This window comes from Polyodon spathula, chromosome 24 (assembly GCF_017654505.1).
Source record: "Polyodon spathula isolate WHYD16114869_AA chromosome 24, ASM1765450v1, whole genome shotgun sequence".
NCBI classification, from domain to species: domain Eukaryota; kingdom Metazoa; phylum Chordata; class Actinopteri; order Acipenseriformes; family Polyodontidae; genus Polyodon; species Polyodon spathula.
The window spans coordinates 9075105-9089163 of NC_054557.1; the positions used below are offsets into that span (position 1 = coordinate 9075105).

Sequence of the window (14059 nt, forward strand, 5' to 3'; positions counted from 1 at the left end):
AGCAAATTGAAGAGTTATATACTGTACTGTACAATATGCACATTGTGTGAAACTGATCAACAGCAGGTAAATGCAGCTTTTATTCCTTACCATACAGAATAGATATTGGGAATTTCATTAGCTTTACAAATTGAATCAGTCAAGTGAGGGGTCCACAAAAGTGTGTGCTACATAGTGCTGATCTTATTGTTTTTGTCCAAGCCCCATTGGTTTGAATCACAGTATTTGATTAACATATTGTCAGTGCTGGAGAAATTGCTGACTCACAATGGTTCAGCGATTCTAGAAAGGCACCAGTTTCACAGAAGTCTGCAGCAAAGAGGAAATGACAAAGGGTTTAACACACTCCAGCTTTCTGTAGCTCTGCGTCCCGTGATGTCACTGTGTGGGTTGGTTTCAGGATGTGTAAAAATAAAACTGCTTCCTCTATCTTGGTTGGTCACGTAGCTAGAATGATAGAGAGGCCATTTTAATAAAGGGCATATTTAACAATTTCTTGTACGTTTCAATAAACAATTCACAAAGAATATTCTTTTCTGAGGAGGGTGTGGAGAGGGAATTTTTTTTCTGATTCAGAACGGAAGAGGACCTTGTTCTTCTGTATCCAAGACTGCACACATTACTGCTGTTTTCCAAGGAACACTGAAGTCTGGAGAGCTGGCCTTGCTGAAGATTTACAACCCCAATTCTTCAGGTATAAGTGGTGGTGATCATTCAGGAACGGTGACACATCCCTCTAGAACAATATAAGCACTTTGCAAATTGGTCACGTGTTGCCAATGAATATGATGTTAAGGCAGGTGTGTCAATTTTTTGTCTTTCCCCTGTATATAGTGTCAATGGGTCTTGAATAAATGTCAAACCAGACTAAAGAATATACTTTGAAAATACAACAGTTGTAAAAAAGTAATTTCTCTCTCGCATGCAATCGAAAAACAAAATCGTAAAATGTGACTCACCTCTTGCGGTTGCTCAGTGTTACACCCTGTAGATAGTAGAACAATTGTCTAGCTTTACTAATCTATACTCAAAGTCCTACACTTATAAGCCAAAACAGAGAGAGATGATTTCTATATAGCTAGGGGATTAATGACAAGGTGTATTTTGCACAGTTACACACATCATTCAGAAATATGGTCCACTGTGTTTTATCATCTGCTTCCTGTTCCTGTTTTGCACAATTGCTCTTCTAAACAAGTTCATAACCATGCTTTATATCCTGCTAGCATTCGATAGGGTCCGGGTCTTGGATTGCAGTTCTGAAAATAGCAGTTTATACACATTTAATGTTAAATTCTTGCAGTTAAACAGATGGTGGGTCAGCATGGCTTTGTGAACATAGGTTCTGGTTTAAGATAGTTTGCTAATAGTTAAGGGATATGTTTATTTATTAAGCTAATGTGAACATGTACCAAAATTAGTGTCATGATGTGTATTGTAATTACATTTACAATTAAAAAAGGTTGATTAGATTGCTATATATGGCAATTTAATTTGCACCCTGCCTTATTTAATTTAATTTTACCTTATCTGCAAGGTTTTGAAATGGAAGAAAGTTAAATGTATGCTGTCTAACTACTGCTCCATCAGCATGTATTTAAAATGGGACACCCAGGTCCTGTATCAATTTCAAATTCTATCAGAGGCAGGGCAGATTGAACAGTGCAGCTGATTAAGGAAAACTCAATTAAGGCTGTGCAGACATTTCTTGTATGCATTAGGATGCAGGCTCAGCCTTGTGATAATTGAGTTACAGGATTCTCATTGGAAGTATGATTCATGCTGCCAGGCATCTATATACATAAGAGAAATAAATGTGAAATATGTTAGGCAAGTTTTGGTAGTTTTTTTTTTTTCTCTACCACTGAGTGAGCGATAGTTCTGTATCAGTACATACTTATTTTTCCTCATTAATAATTGAAACAAAAACAAATGCTAAGAGGTTCAAAATATTACTGTTTATTTGGAACCAATAACACAATGCCAAACGATGAATAGCGTTTTATGCGCAGCTAACCTCTTATCTTCCCAGCTGTGCGGCGATTGCTGTTGTTGTGCGGTGATCGCTGTTGATGTTAGTCCTCGAGTTTCAAACCCTATGAGGCTGACAGACCTGTCCGTGATCAAACCCTACCAAAGTAGCAGAAGCATTTCCGCACACTGGTTTTTCAATGAGTCTAGTCTGTGCAGAAATGATTCCGTTAGATTGACAGGGTGCAGGCAGAGGGTAGGGGGTTGAATGAATGTATGAACTGATGGATGGACGGACAGCAGGACTTCACTTCATCAACCCTTTCACAATCTGTACTTCTTCCACTGGTTTCCACTGTTGATTAATAGTTAAAAGCTGGAAGGTAAAAAAAAGTAAAGCTATTATACCTGTACTGCCAGATTACTGCTCCACACACACACACACACACAGACATTTATTGTGATATATATAAGTATAAATGTGTGGGGTGGAGTTGATATGCCATGCTGAGTAAACATTGACTTGTTGCACCTGTCTTTCTGTTCCGTGTTCTTGTTTTTTTTTTTTAAATAGCTCACACCATTTTTCTGGTCTCAATAAATATTGAACCATGTTGAACACCGACAAGACCTACATTGTGATTTGGTCACTGATATGAGTCGGAATGGCCATGGCATGCTTTTATTGCATGGCAATTACTTTTAATTAGGTAGTTTGCATCCTCAGTATTTTTTACACAGTGTAAATGAATTACAGCACTTGCAGACTGTGGTTTTATACCAGTGAGTATTGTACATTACCTGTCCTATTTTCAAAAGCAGTTTTAGCAAACCACTGTTTAGTTATCAACTGAGTGATAGTGTGTGTCTAGCCGGGGAAATGTTGGTAACACAATTGCAAGGACAACAGTTATCGGAATGGATGTTAGTAGATTAATGATGAACTTTAAAATTATCAATTGGGTTAAAACAACCAGGTTAGTCTTTCACAACATCATGGCTCTAGAGTACTGTGACACTTCATAGTTGTATCCAGTTTAATTAGCTTCAGATCAGCACCATGGCTCCTATAGGATTTCATGATGACCCATTTCAAGTCCTGCTGTCCCTGCAAGCTCTCCAATATGCGATTTTAAACCGCTGACCTCAATATAATAAACCAACGCCACAAACTAAAATCAATTGAAATAAACTGAGCATAGTGTACCTTCTGTGGCTTGGAGGGATCTAGGGATTCCCAGGGTTCTGGATTTTGCGACTTAAAAAGACTGTAAAATAATAATAATAATAATAATTAAAAAAAAAAAAGTGACCTGTTTTTTATGTCCATTTCATGATAATACATAAGACAAGGAAAAACAAACGTATTACAAACATCTCTGAACTGCACTGTAATATTCCACTGTTACGCTAACCCTACCATTTGGAACAGATATCAGTTACGTATCTATAGCACAATTAATTTTAATTGCTGGGAGCATTTAATTGATATATTTTATAAACGCAACCATGTATGAATGCTACACACCCCACGGTATCTGTACCAGGAAGAAATGATAAAGAAGTGTTTGAGAAACTGGCGTTGCTGTTTGTGTTCTGGAAGCTCGAGCAACTCCCCAGTTTTTCAGTTACTTCAGCTCATAGCAACGTATTCAACTGCAATCTAATATAAACCTGGATTTTGCAGTGTATGTACAATCATATGCTCTGTTGTCGTGTACTAGAATTAAGAAAACCTTACTTTTTATTATTATTTATAAACAAATAAACCAAATATGTCCTTACATTACGTCTGGTTTTGTTGCCAAGAAATAAATACCAAAAGAAGTGGCTCCTGTTGCTGCAAACGTCATAATTCCAATAAGAGGAATGAGCTAAAAAGCAAATTAAATCACACTTACTTTATAAATGAACACGGTAAACATTATTCTGATATCATAATAATAATAATAATAATAATAATAATAATAATAATAATAATAATAATAATAATAATAATAATCTGAATTAGGCTTAAAATATTATATGTACTGTATGATATGTAGATGCTGGAACAAATGTGATAATATGAAATGTATTCCTTAAACATATACAGCAAATATGCATGGTATACACGTTTTAAATGTTCATTATATCAAACGTTGCCAAGAATAAACATTTAAGAGAAATAGCGTTTACAGTTCATTAATACACATTAAATAAAAACTTACTTCTTTCTTTTTTTTCAGCATCTTGAAAAATCCAGACATTTTGTTTTCTTTGGTCAAAGACTCTAAATAATTTAAAAAAAAAAGTGAAAATGTAAGATCAGAATTTGCTATTTATTCTATCTAAATTGTGGGTCGCTTCTTTGCACGATGCAGAAAATAAATACGTTACTGAACCCATACTATAGACTGTAAAAAAAAAAAAACACCGGTTACCGCTCATTTCTTATAATTTATTTATTTTTTAAGTTTCCCAAAGTGATGGTCAATAGTGCTGTTTTTTTTCTGCATTGCAGTAGCAAAAGGTGTACCCTACCTTCTTCAGCTCCTGCACAATTGTTCGGCTTCTTAAAATGTTTGCTGAACTCCGCACTTATATATATATATGCTTGTTGAATCAGACATACGAGGTCCAAGTCACGTAGACAGCTACACATATATTATTAAAAAAAAAAAAAAAATCATCTAATATCGGTTGTGGGTGATATTGTTTCCTCATCTAGTTTCATTTGAAGTTTACAGGTGCCACCTTGTGGTAAAACAATCCTTTTTTTTCATAACACGTATGTGAGTTCGGATGTGCGGCACAGTACTGGAGAGGATGAGGTTGTATTATTATTATTATTATTATTATTATTATTATTATTATTATTGTTATTATTAAAACAAAAAAAAAGTACACTTGCTATTAATTAAGAAACGTGTGTCTTGAAATGTTGTGCTATTTTAGTTATCTTCTAAAAAGAAGTGCTTTATATTGCTTTTCTCAATGTTTGAATGTCAGCGTGAAAAATGTTTTTTTTTTTTTTTTTTTTTTTTTTTTTTTTTCGATAATGAATGGGCGTTGCACTCCAAGGCCTAACTCGTCTGTAAACAACCAGAACCCCAGAAGATTGAGTGGAATGGGAATGTTTATTTTTAGCCTTACTTTGAAGCCAATATGGTATTCTGCGGTATTGATTCACATTTCAACAAGCTTGGCTGCTGATATTTTAGTCATTTATTTTTTTTAAACTCAATCTGCAGAATGAGTCATTGCTACTACCAGCTTACTTTCTACATAATGGCACAAGGAACCTCAGTAAATCATCACAGGTTGTTTATACAAACTTGCCATGCCAAAAAATAAATATTTTATTACTCGCCTGACATTGCCAACTCTGATATTAAAATGCATATTCAATATTAAAAATAAATAAATAAATAAATAAATGCTGCGGTTTTGCCCGTCTTTGTACCTTTATTAAACCAGCTGGAGTTGAGTTTGCTTATTATCTTTCACCTCTTAACAGGAGAAACACTGATTCAACATGTTACATGAGTCTACAAGGTGTTTGCATGTTCCTTCAAGGATACAAGACCATTTCTTATTGTCATTAAAGAATGTGTGCAGTTTGGAATTCAGAAACAAAATGGAGATGCATTTTAATATATTACAGCATGTCAGGGATATTGGTTTTGATTAACAAATTAATTTAAAGCAGGGCTTCATTGGACATACGGTGCTTTTGTACAGGTAACAGGTGCTGGAAGCTCAGGCGTCTGGGAAGACAATCTTATTGTGTCATCATCACCCAGCTGAACACACAGCACTTTGTATAGTCCCTATTCATAAAGCATTAGCAGAGCAGTGCATGCGTAAAACCCCAACCCCCTAACCTGCATATACTACTGCCTAATTGTATTAATTCAAAACTGGAACAAAATGCAAAATCACAGTCAATGCTATTCCTATCTCTTAGCAGAAGGGACCTGCTCCTGTATATTTCCATTGTAAAAGTAAAATACATACTTTAAATTGTGATTAGGAATAGATTTGAAGTCTATAACTAGAAGGGCTGTATCGCTTATAAAGGGTTCTCATCAAGTGCTTTTAAGGAACTTACCAATGTCCTGGTGTCAGCATTAGCCAGCTCGGGCTCATTGATTATTGATGTGTGGATGACGCCCCTGCAGAGCAATATAATCAAGGTGCCCTCTAATAAATCCAGTGCTATTTACTTGAGAATCATGTAACCAATGTTGATTTTAACACTTGGGTGGCGTGATAAGTGTTTTTGGCTCTCAGTTTTTGTCAGTTTTAAAAACAGAGTTCTATTAAGTGGGAAAGAAAAGAGCATGTTAATAATTCATTTCTGTATTAGCTGGCAGTGAATGTGGATTTTTTAACTACAACACCGTGTAGCCTGCAGGTAGAAGACCTTCATCATTCTACTTTCTATGAAAAGACCAATTCGAATGTCCCCTACCGATTGTTCCCATTAGGTCAGGGCCCAGCCTGAAACAGCTTTGCCTGGAGTTGCACTGCACCTCACCAGAAGGAGTCTCTATGCTTCCTTACCTTTTCTGATGGTTGCAAACAGAGAGATTCCTAAATCTCATGCTCCAGCATTGAATAATATTTAACAACAAGCCTTCTAGCAGTGTCCTTTTTGGTTTTGTCTGGCTATGGTCTTTGTGACCTTGCAACAGTTCTGTGCTTTATTGCAAAGAAGCAGACCAGCAAAGTCTCATAATATTATTCTGGACTCAAGAAGTGCAGACCTCATAAGTGAAGGTCAGTAAAATGGAATATTTAGCTATTGCATGGAATATGCATAGCTATTTAATGTGAGTACTAAATATGGCCAATTTTCTTAAGACAGGCTCTCTCGGGCTCATCTTGCAAAGGAATTGAAAGAAAAGCGACTGCACACACTTTAATTTTTACAAAATCAATCAAAACAAACAAAAATGCTAACTCTGTTTTTGGAGCGCTGACTACACATAACAGGAACCTAGTTCTAGTAAGCCAGATAACTAAGCTGTTGGCCGGCTGGAAAACACACAGTTACCTTTTTTTTTGGTACGATTAAGCACCTCTTCAATTGGGCTTCTTCACACAGCAGCAGCCCCGAAGGGACTGGCTGCTTTCTTTAAATACCCTGCACCTGGCTATAATTTACAATAATAGCCAGGTGCAGGTGATAATTAACTAATAACATAATGAAACAATTATGTTTTTGGCAGGGAGGGTATCAACCCTGTCCTTTCTGTGTTACTATATACACATCTATCTATCTATCTATCTCTCTCTCTCTATCTATATTATATATATATATAATATATATATATATTATATATATATATATATATATATATATATATATATATATACACACACACACAGTACTGCACGCTGCTGGTTTCACAAAGACACAGAAAAAGATTGCACAAGGAGAAATGAACTGCCTTTTCTTTCACACCACACAATAATACAGCTCTTCTTTTAATACTCTTTTATTATTAGATAAGTTAAGCAGCTGGCCCTGTATCTTATGACATACATATGTTTTGTCATGAGCACTTTGGTTTGGCAAGAGAACAACATACAAATATTTAGACATAAAGAATTTAATAATACATATATGAATGGAAAATGTTTTAAATGCTGGTTTTGATTAAATTTGTATTTTTCAGAGAGAGCTAAAAATAAAACACAAAACAAGTAATCGAAAGGTAATATATTTTATTGTACAGTGAAAAGATGTACCAGTAAAGAAACTTCAATCTCAAGGTTTCTACAAATGCCTGGTAAACGGAGAGTGCTATAAAAATTAAAAAAAACTACCTTTTTAACAGTTTCTGATAAAACTCAATTTGCTGTGTGGTTAGGGAGGGCTTTGTATTTTCCAATGACGTCACAAAGGAGGCATGTTTTATACAGGAAGCGTCCAGACTTTCTTCGTGTAATGTAAGCAAAGCAGCCTAATGCATAAAACAAGAAATCAAGGATAGAACAGTCATTTCATATTTTATACAACTCAAGAGTTGCAATATCCTAATCACGTATGAAAACAAGGGCCATATGCTAGTAGAATATTATTGCAATAGATAAATAATTCCATTCAGTAATGTTAATATCCTTGTACAGTGTTTTATTTTTTACAGTACACTCCTTAAAGCACTGTTTACTTTTTAATATATCATAAGGGAGTTTATTTCACCCTTTGAGATTACCTGGATTTTACAGAACCTTGAGCCAGATTTATTTCACTTTGATCAAACATTTTAAACTTTTTTGCATACAATAATCTAGGGCATGTAAATACATGGATTAGTTGGTGTTTTGTTGAAGACAATTTTCCAGAACAGTCTTACCTCTTTGCAAAGATTTTCAAGATCTGCTCCGGAGAAGAAACTTGTTTTTTCTGCTATATCTTCCAAGGATACATCCGAGTCTAATGGCATCTTCTCTGTACAAATCTTCAATATAGCAAGTCTGGCCTGTTGGATAGTGCAAAATAACAACGTGGGCGATCTTGCAATCACATATTTTACAGGAGGATCCAGTGCCCCAGTATGGGTCAAATGTCATGCCATATTAACAGAAGGAACCATTCTTCTGCATGTGAGGAACTCGGTTCTAAAAAGTAACCAGTGAATACAAGGCATTTCCATTTCGTATCCGTCCCCCCCCAGTCATTAAATGTTAATAGCCCATATACTTTCTGAAAAACGTATTTATAAACAACACGCCACTCTGTTAGAACCACGAGTGCTTGTTATATTTTTTAGAGAACTGTGACCAAATTCACTACAACAGTACACGAGTAATCATCTCCATTAGCAGAACATACACAGCAAATGTTCTCATTTACCTCTTGGTCAGGAGGAGGCACATAAACGATTTTATCTAATCTTCCGGGTCGTAGCAGCGCATCATCCAACAGGTCAGGTCTATTCGTTGCAGCTACAACCAGGACATCTTTGTTGCACACCTCCTGGTAATCAAGCTGAAGAAAACAAGGAATCAAGAGGGCTGGGTGCTACTGAAAGGCTAACTTGTCTTGTTCTTGCTAATTCTTTCAAGAACCATTCACATGAAGCCGGATTCATCAAGGTCACTGCCCCTTTTTGCTAAATAAACTTATTACAAACCTAGTAACAATTTCATTGAGTTTTATTTTTCCTGTTCACAAGCTGTGCTAAACACCTGATGGTGTCCCATGAGGTATATGGCTACATAACTAACTTCATAATCAGAGTTACAAGGAAATTCTCAACTTCCTGGTGTATTCATCAACTGACATGGATGGAATGAACAGATACTTCTACACACACAGTTTGTCACTTTCATACGGCAAAACCGGTAGGCACTTTTATGCTGTGTGTTGAAAAGAACATGCATCATGGAAAACAATGCAGCCATTTAAGAAGCGATGCCCTTGTGCAGGGTTTGTTATCACGTACCTGCCTGTCACATTCCTGTTCTGGCAAACCTTCCTGTAGGCACTTCTTACTTGCTGGTCCTCTCCTCTCCGTCACTTTCAGTCCAATCCCATCTAACTCGTTGAGAATCACAGACAGCACTCTGTCCTGAACGCCTCTGCTGGCTTTACTATTTGCCCGTGACCCCAGGATCGAGTCGATCTCATCTAGAAACAGGACTGATGGGGCACACGCTCGTGCTTGCTGGAATACCTGCAGCAACACAGACAGGCAATGCTTTGGGTGCTCTGTTGCAGTATCCTGGGCATAACATTTGAAACACAACAGGCCGTATCCACAAAACTGATCCATCATTTTGATTAATTAGGGGTTTGGAGTTTATTCTCTTGCATTAAAAAGCACTCTAAAACGTACATCAACACTCTCCAAAAACTTAAAATAAAACAACACACACAGACTGCCAACAACAACAACAAAAAAAGTTATATGGCTGACAAAACATAGAATTCTTGATGTTTGTTTTGTTTATGCTACAGACTCTGGTTTTTCAGTCAACAACAGGAAAGCTGCTGTTCGTTGACAATTTGTTTTGCATACAGTGTAACGCAAACAGCATGTATGCCCTGCTGGTGAAAGCGTAAAGATAACTTCATTTTTAGACAAGCCTGTCGATCAAACCTGGGCCAGAGTCTTCTCCGAGTCTCCAACATAAGGAGAGAAGAGGTCGGCTCCACTGACAGACAGGAAGGAACAGTGACAGCTGGTGGCTGCAGCCTTCACGAGTGTGGTCTTAGCGCAGCCTGGAGGTCCATACAGAAGAACCCCTTTCGGGCGAGACAGTCCCAGCCTGATAAACGCCTCAGGGAACTTCATTGGCCATTCAATGCTCTTTAAAAGATGAATAGAAAACAAACATTGCATCCTTCAGTCGCAAAAATGTGTCACATTTGTAAATAAAAAAAAAAAAAAAAACACTGAATGGATTCCTTGTTATTCAGGTTCAGAAGATACTGCTTTTTAATGTTTTACTAACACTTTCACAGACCTGTTTCAGTTTTAACTTGACATCTTCGAGACCCCCAATGTGCTCCCAGGCAACAGGTCTGAAGTCAGTTTGACCAATGCTGCTTCTGAGGCAAGATGGATGAACTTTCTTCAGTGCTTCCAAAAAGTTGCTCATTCTTATCAAGTGACTCTCCGAGTCCTTCAGAAGATAAAAGAAAGAGATAAAAAAAGATAAAATGTTTGGATCACAGCAAGACCCTTTTAAACATAATTTATTTTGAGATAATCTTTTATTGTGAAGCATTAAGAGTGGTCTGTAGCTTCTAAGTTTGTGTACACTTGAAACATATACCATACCTGGCAGCTGTGGAGAATTGCCTGCAAAGCAGCTTCTCTACAGAGTGCTGTAAGATCAGCTCCAACATAACCAGAGGTCATTTCTGCTAAAGAGGCTAAATCCACATCACTGCAAAGAGGCATCTGTGTGCTGAGCATTTCTAAAATAGACTTCCTCTGCTTCAGGGTCGGGGCACCAATAATGACCTGAAAAGAAAAAATACTACATTATTAACTGAGCACAACTTCGGTGTTAAGGGCAACCGGACTCTGAAACAACTACCGTTTGGCTATCGACATTCTTCTTATGGGTTCCCTACCTGCTTTAATAGCTAGTGAAAGGGCGTGGTCACTACAAACATGTGGCCCTTTCATAAAGGTTACCTTTACAATGTATAAAATAGCAAGAACAAGACTCTGTTTTACTCACTCTCAAATTCACAATCCTGTTAAAAGTACATCCCAGTATTACCTCTCTGTCAAACCGGCCTGATCTCCTAAGCGCTGGATCCAAAGCATCTGGCCGGTTGGTCGCTGCCATAATGACCATATGACCCTCGCTCCCAATACCATCCATCAGTGTTAAAAGCTGAGCGACAAGGCGGTTTTCAGGTGCATTTGCAGAGCCTGTCCGCTTAGGGCACAATGAATCCAATTCATCAATGAAGAGGACACATGGCCCATCTTCAGAGGCCTCTTTAGTCTGCTGAAAAATTCTTCTCAGGTTCTCCTCGCTCTCCCCTGGCCTCGAGCCCAGTATTACTGGGCCACTGATGGTGACCAAATGGGCACCCACCTCCCTAGCAACACTTCTCACAAGCAGAGTCTTCCCTACCCCCGGAGGCCCAATGAGTAGTACTCCCTTAGGACAAGATAGTCCAAGTCTCTGTAATGTTCTTGGATAATGAAATGGCAGGTTTAAAATTTCTTTAAGTGAGGCACAAACATCTTCCATTCCACCCAACGGGATCTTGGAGGAATTCTTAAGCTGGTACATGTAACTCTCCAACCTCTTGACTTCAGTAATCTCTATGGTTGTTTTAGCAGTGATACGGCCAGCCTCATAGGTAGAAGGGTTTAAGCGCTGAATTTCAATTAATTCAATAGGAGCTTCTAGTGATGCAAAGGACACAATGTGGCTTTTCGAAACATACACGTTACGAAGCATTTCTTTTACAAGTTCATGCAGAAGAGCAAAAGTCGCTGACTTTTTAAATTCCACATTTTTAACAAATACTTGAACGTGTATGCATTTTAATTTGGTACAAGGTACCATTTTGATCTGATTAAGGCTCACGCTACACATGTTATAAGGTTTCTCAATAAGTTCTGCTGTAACACATTTTGAGTCAAACTGCATGAAACCTTCAGCCAGGTCGCTTCTTGGCCAAGCTGTGCACAGGCAGTGACCACCAAAGACAGAGATCTGAACCAGGCTACCAATCTTCAGTCCTAGACTGGCCATTGTGCCTGGTCCTAATCTACACCTCTGGGTACCCTGGTCTTCAGTGTCCAAGGGAAGCAGCTTCAGACTTTTCTCATCCATTGCTGTGGAGCGGGTAACAGAGAAAACAAACAAAAATAATGAGGATCAGAATTACAACACTTGCTAACAACACCAATATAAAACTAACAATGAGGTATATTTTTGATTTGGTACCATCTTAATCTATTTTGGAACTCACAATAGCATAAAACTAATTTAATTAATCTCAGTGTATGCCATTTAATTAATGCTTACTTTGTTTTTTAGCTAATATTTTTGTTTTTAAAACATGTTACAATAAATGTCAATATACACAAAAAATGTTACAAGCTTAGCTAGATGTTTTGAGCAATTAACGTAATTTCACGTCAGGTTGAAACAAAAATAAAGCGAAACAATCAGGTTCAGTCAAGTTATGACTGTAAAAACAAGCGACATTGTTTTGTAATTAACAGCCTTTTCTGAGTTTAATTAGAAACAGAATCGGCTCAAAATACGTTTAAAGGGACGTCATGTATTACAAAATAAAAACCCGAAAACTTCAAGCACTACATGTTCACCATTACTTCATCAGGCGTGGTTCTTATTATTAAATTCACACTCCCCGTAAGAAAAAAAAAATGTGTACCGCTGTGTTATCCAGTATCTCATATTACTGTACAATCTGCCTTTACAACAGGTATACGATTTCTGTTATTTCAGTAACACATCAATATCTGCGTTCACAACGTACGAAATAAAGCGGTCTGTATTCTCCACAACTGTCCAAACCTGTGCCCTTCTCATTCACATCCACAAGCATTACCACGTGTCCCGAAGCGGAGGAATTTGGCCGACGATGAGGTTTCTCTGAGTTTCATTGCTCGTTTAACAAGATACATTATCACCACTGAAAAAAGGTCATTTGATGTGATTTTTTTAAATTATACATATCTAACGCCCCATCATAATAACCCATTTAGAACGGATTATTTTTCAAAAGAAAGATATGAGTGTTTTTTTAATTTAATTTTTTTATTTGTGGTCGGCCAGTACAGTAGACATCTGGAATCAACCCTAAAAGACGAGAGTGTATGCTCTTTATGTGCCTTCAAAAAGTAAGGAAGGTTCAAATGAAATTAACTGAAAGCAGCGTACTAACTGTAGATGATCTTGTGATATAGGACAGTATTAATGATATAGTTTGCCATTGCCATTAGCTGGAGTGCATTAACTGGAGTGTGATAACAAGCACAGTGATATTACCAGGTTACCCATTGATCCCAAGTTACTCCACTGGAGGGCAGTGCTGGGCTTCTGATCATCATGACATTGATTTCTGAACAATTAAAGTATTATTTAAGACAATTGCTTTCATGTTTGCTTCTCTCATTGTAAAACAGTACACGACGCTATGTTTGCCAAACACTTCTTTAATTTAACTAATTGTTCAGCATTTCTAATGAATTTTATGTTAAATGAGGTCGAAGTGGTTCAGATTTTCATTGATTCAGTTTTCAAAGATCTAATCAAAGCATTGAACTGTAGTCCACTTTCGTGGGACCACATCCTAATTCCAGCTTTGAACATAAGTGAAATTCATTCTGTGGGTGCTCAAAAAACAAACACTAAAGCACTTCCAAATTGAGAACACTTGCAAACAAAAGTGCTCTTTCAGAAGGTATTCATCAACAAAATGATGCTTCAAAAAAGGCTCATTGTGGTTTGTAACAACAGTGTAGATGTTTTCACATGTCCAGTATGAGCTGTGCAAACTTCCTGTGGTTTTTGCAGACCACTGAGAAGGTCATATCAGGCTTTCCGTTGGCTGTCTCAAACCATACATCTTTCATAAACCTTCAAC

General features: G+C 37.2%; 2 protein-coding genes across 4 annotated transcripts; both read right to left on the reverse strand.

Annotated features, from left to right (window-relative positions):
• Positions 1-1936: 1936 nt before the first annotated feature.
• On the reverse strand, positions 1937-4603 carry LOC121298964 (normal mucosa of esophagus-specific gene 1 protein-like). Its single transcript, XM_041226357.1, has 5 exons — positions 4495-4603; positions 4182-4243; positions 3757-3845; positions 3179-3239; positions 1937-2347 (listed from the first exon to the last, which is right to left on the reverse strand). Exons 2-5 carry the CDS (start codon positions 4218-4220, stop codon positions 2279-2281), a joined length of 258 nt encoding a protein of 85 aa, XP_041082291.1. The 5' UTR covers positions 4221-4243; positions 4495-4603; the 3' UTR covers positions 1937-2278.
• Positions 4604-7669: 3066 nt separating this feature from the next.
• Positions 7670-13024, reverse strand: LOC121298626 (spermatogenesis-associated protein 5-like protein 1). Of its 3 annotated transcripts, none has more exons than XM_041225754.1 (9): positions 12950-13024; positions 11161-12278; positions 10752-10937; positions 10435-10593; positions 10068-10277; positions 9411-9641; positions 8819-8953; positions 8319-8444; positions 7670-7925 (listed from the first exon to the last, which is right to left on the reverse strand). In XM_041225754.1, exons 2-9 carry the CDS (start codon positions 12274-12276, stop codon positions 7785-7787), a joined length of 2304 nt encoding a protein of 767 aa, XP_041081688.1. In that variant the 5' UTR covers positions 12277-12278; positions 12950-13024; the 3' UTR covers positions 7670-7784. The 3 variants fall into 3 exon arrangements, with proteins under 3 accessions (XP_041081688.1, XP_041081689.1, XP_041081687.1); XM_041225755.1 differs by having other exon boundaries at positions 11203-12278; positions 12845-13009; XM_041225753.1 differs by having other exon boundaries at positions 12845-13009.
• Between the last annotated feature and the right edge of the window lie 1035 nt (positions 13025-14059).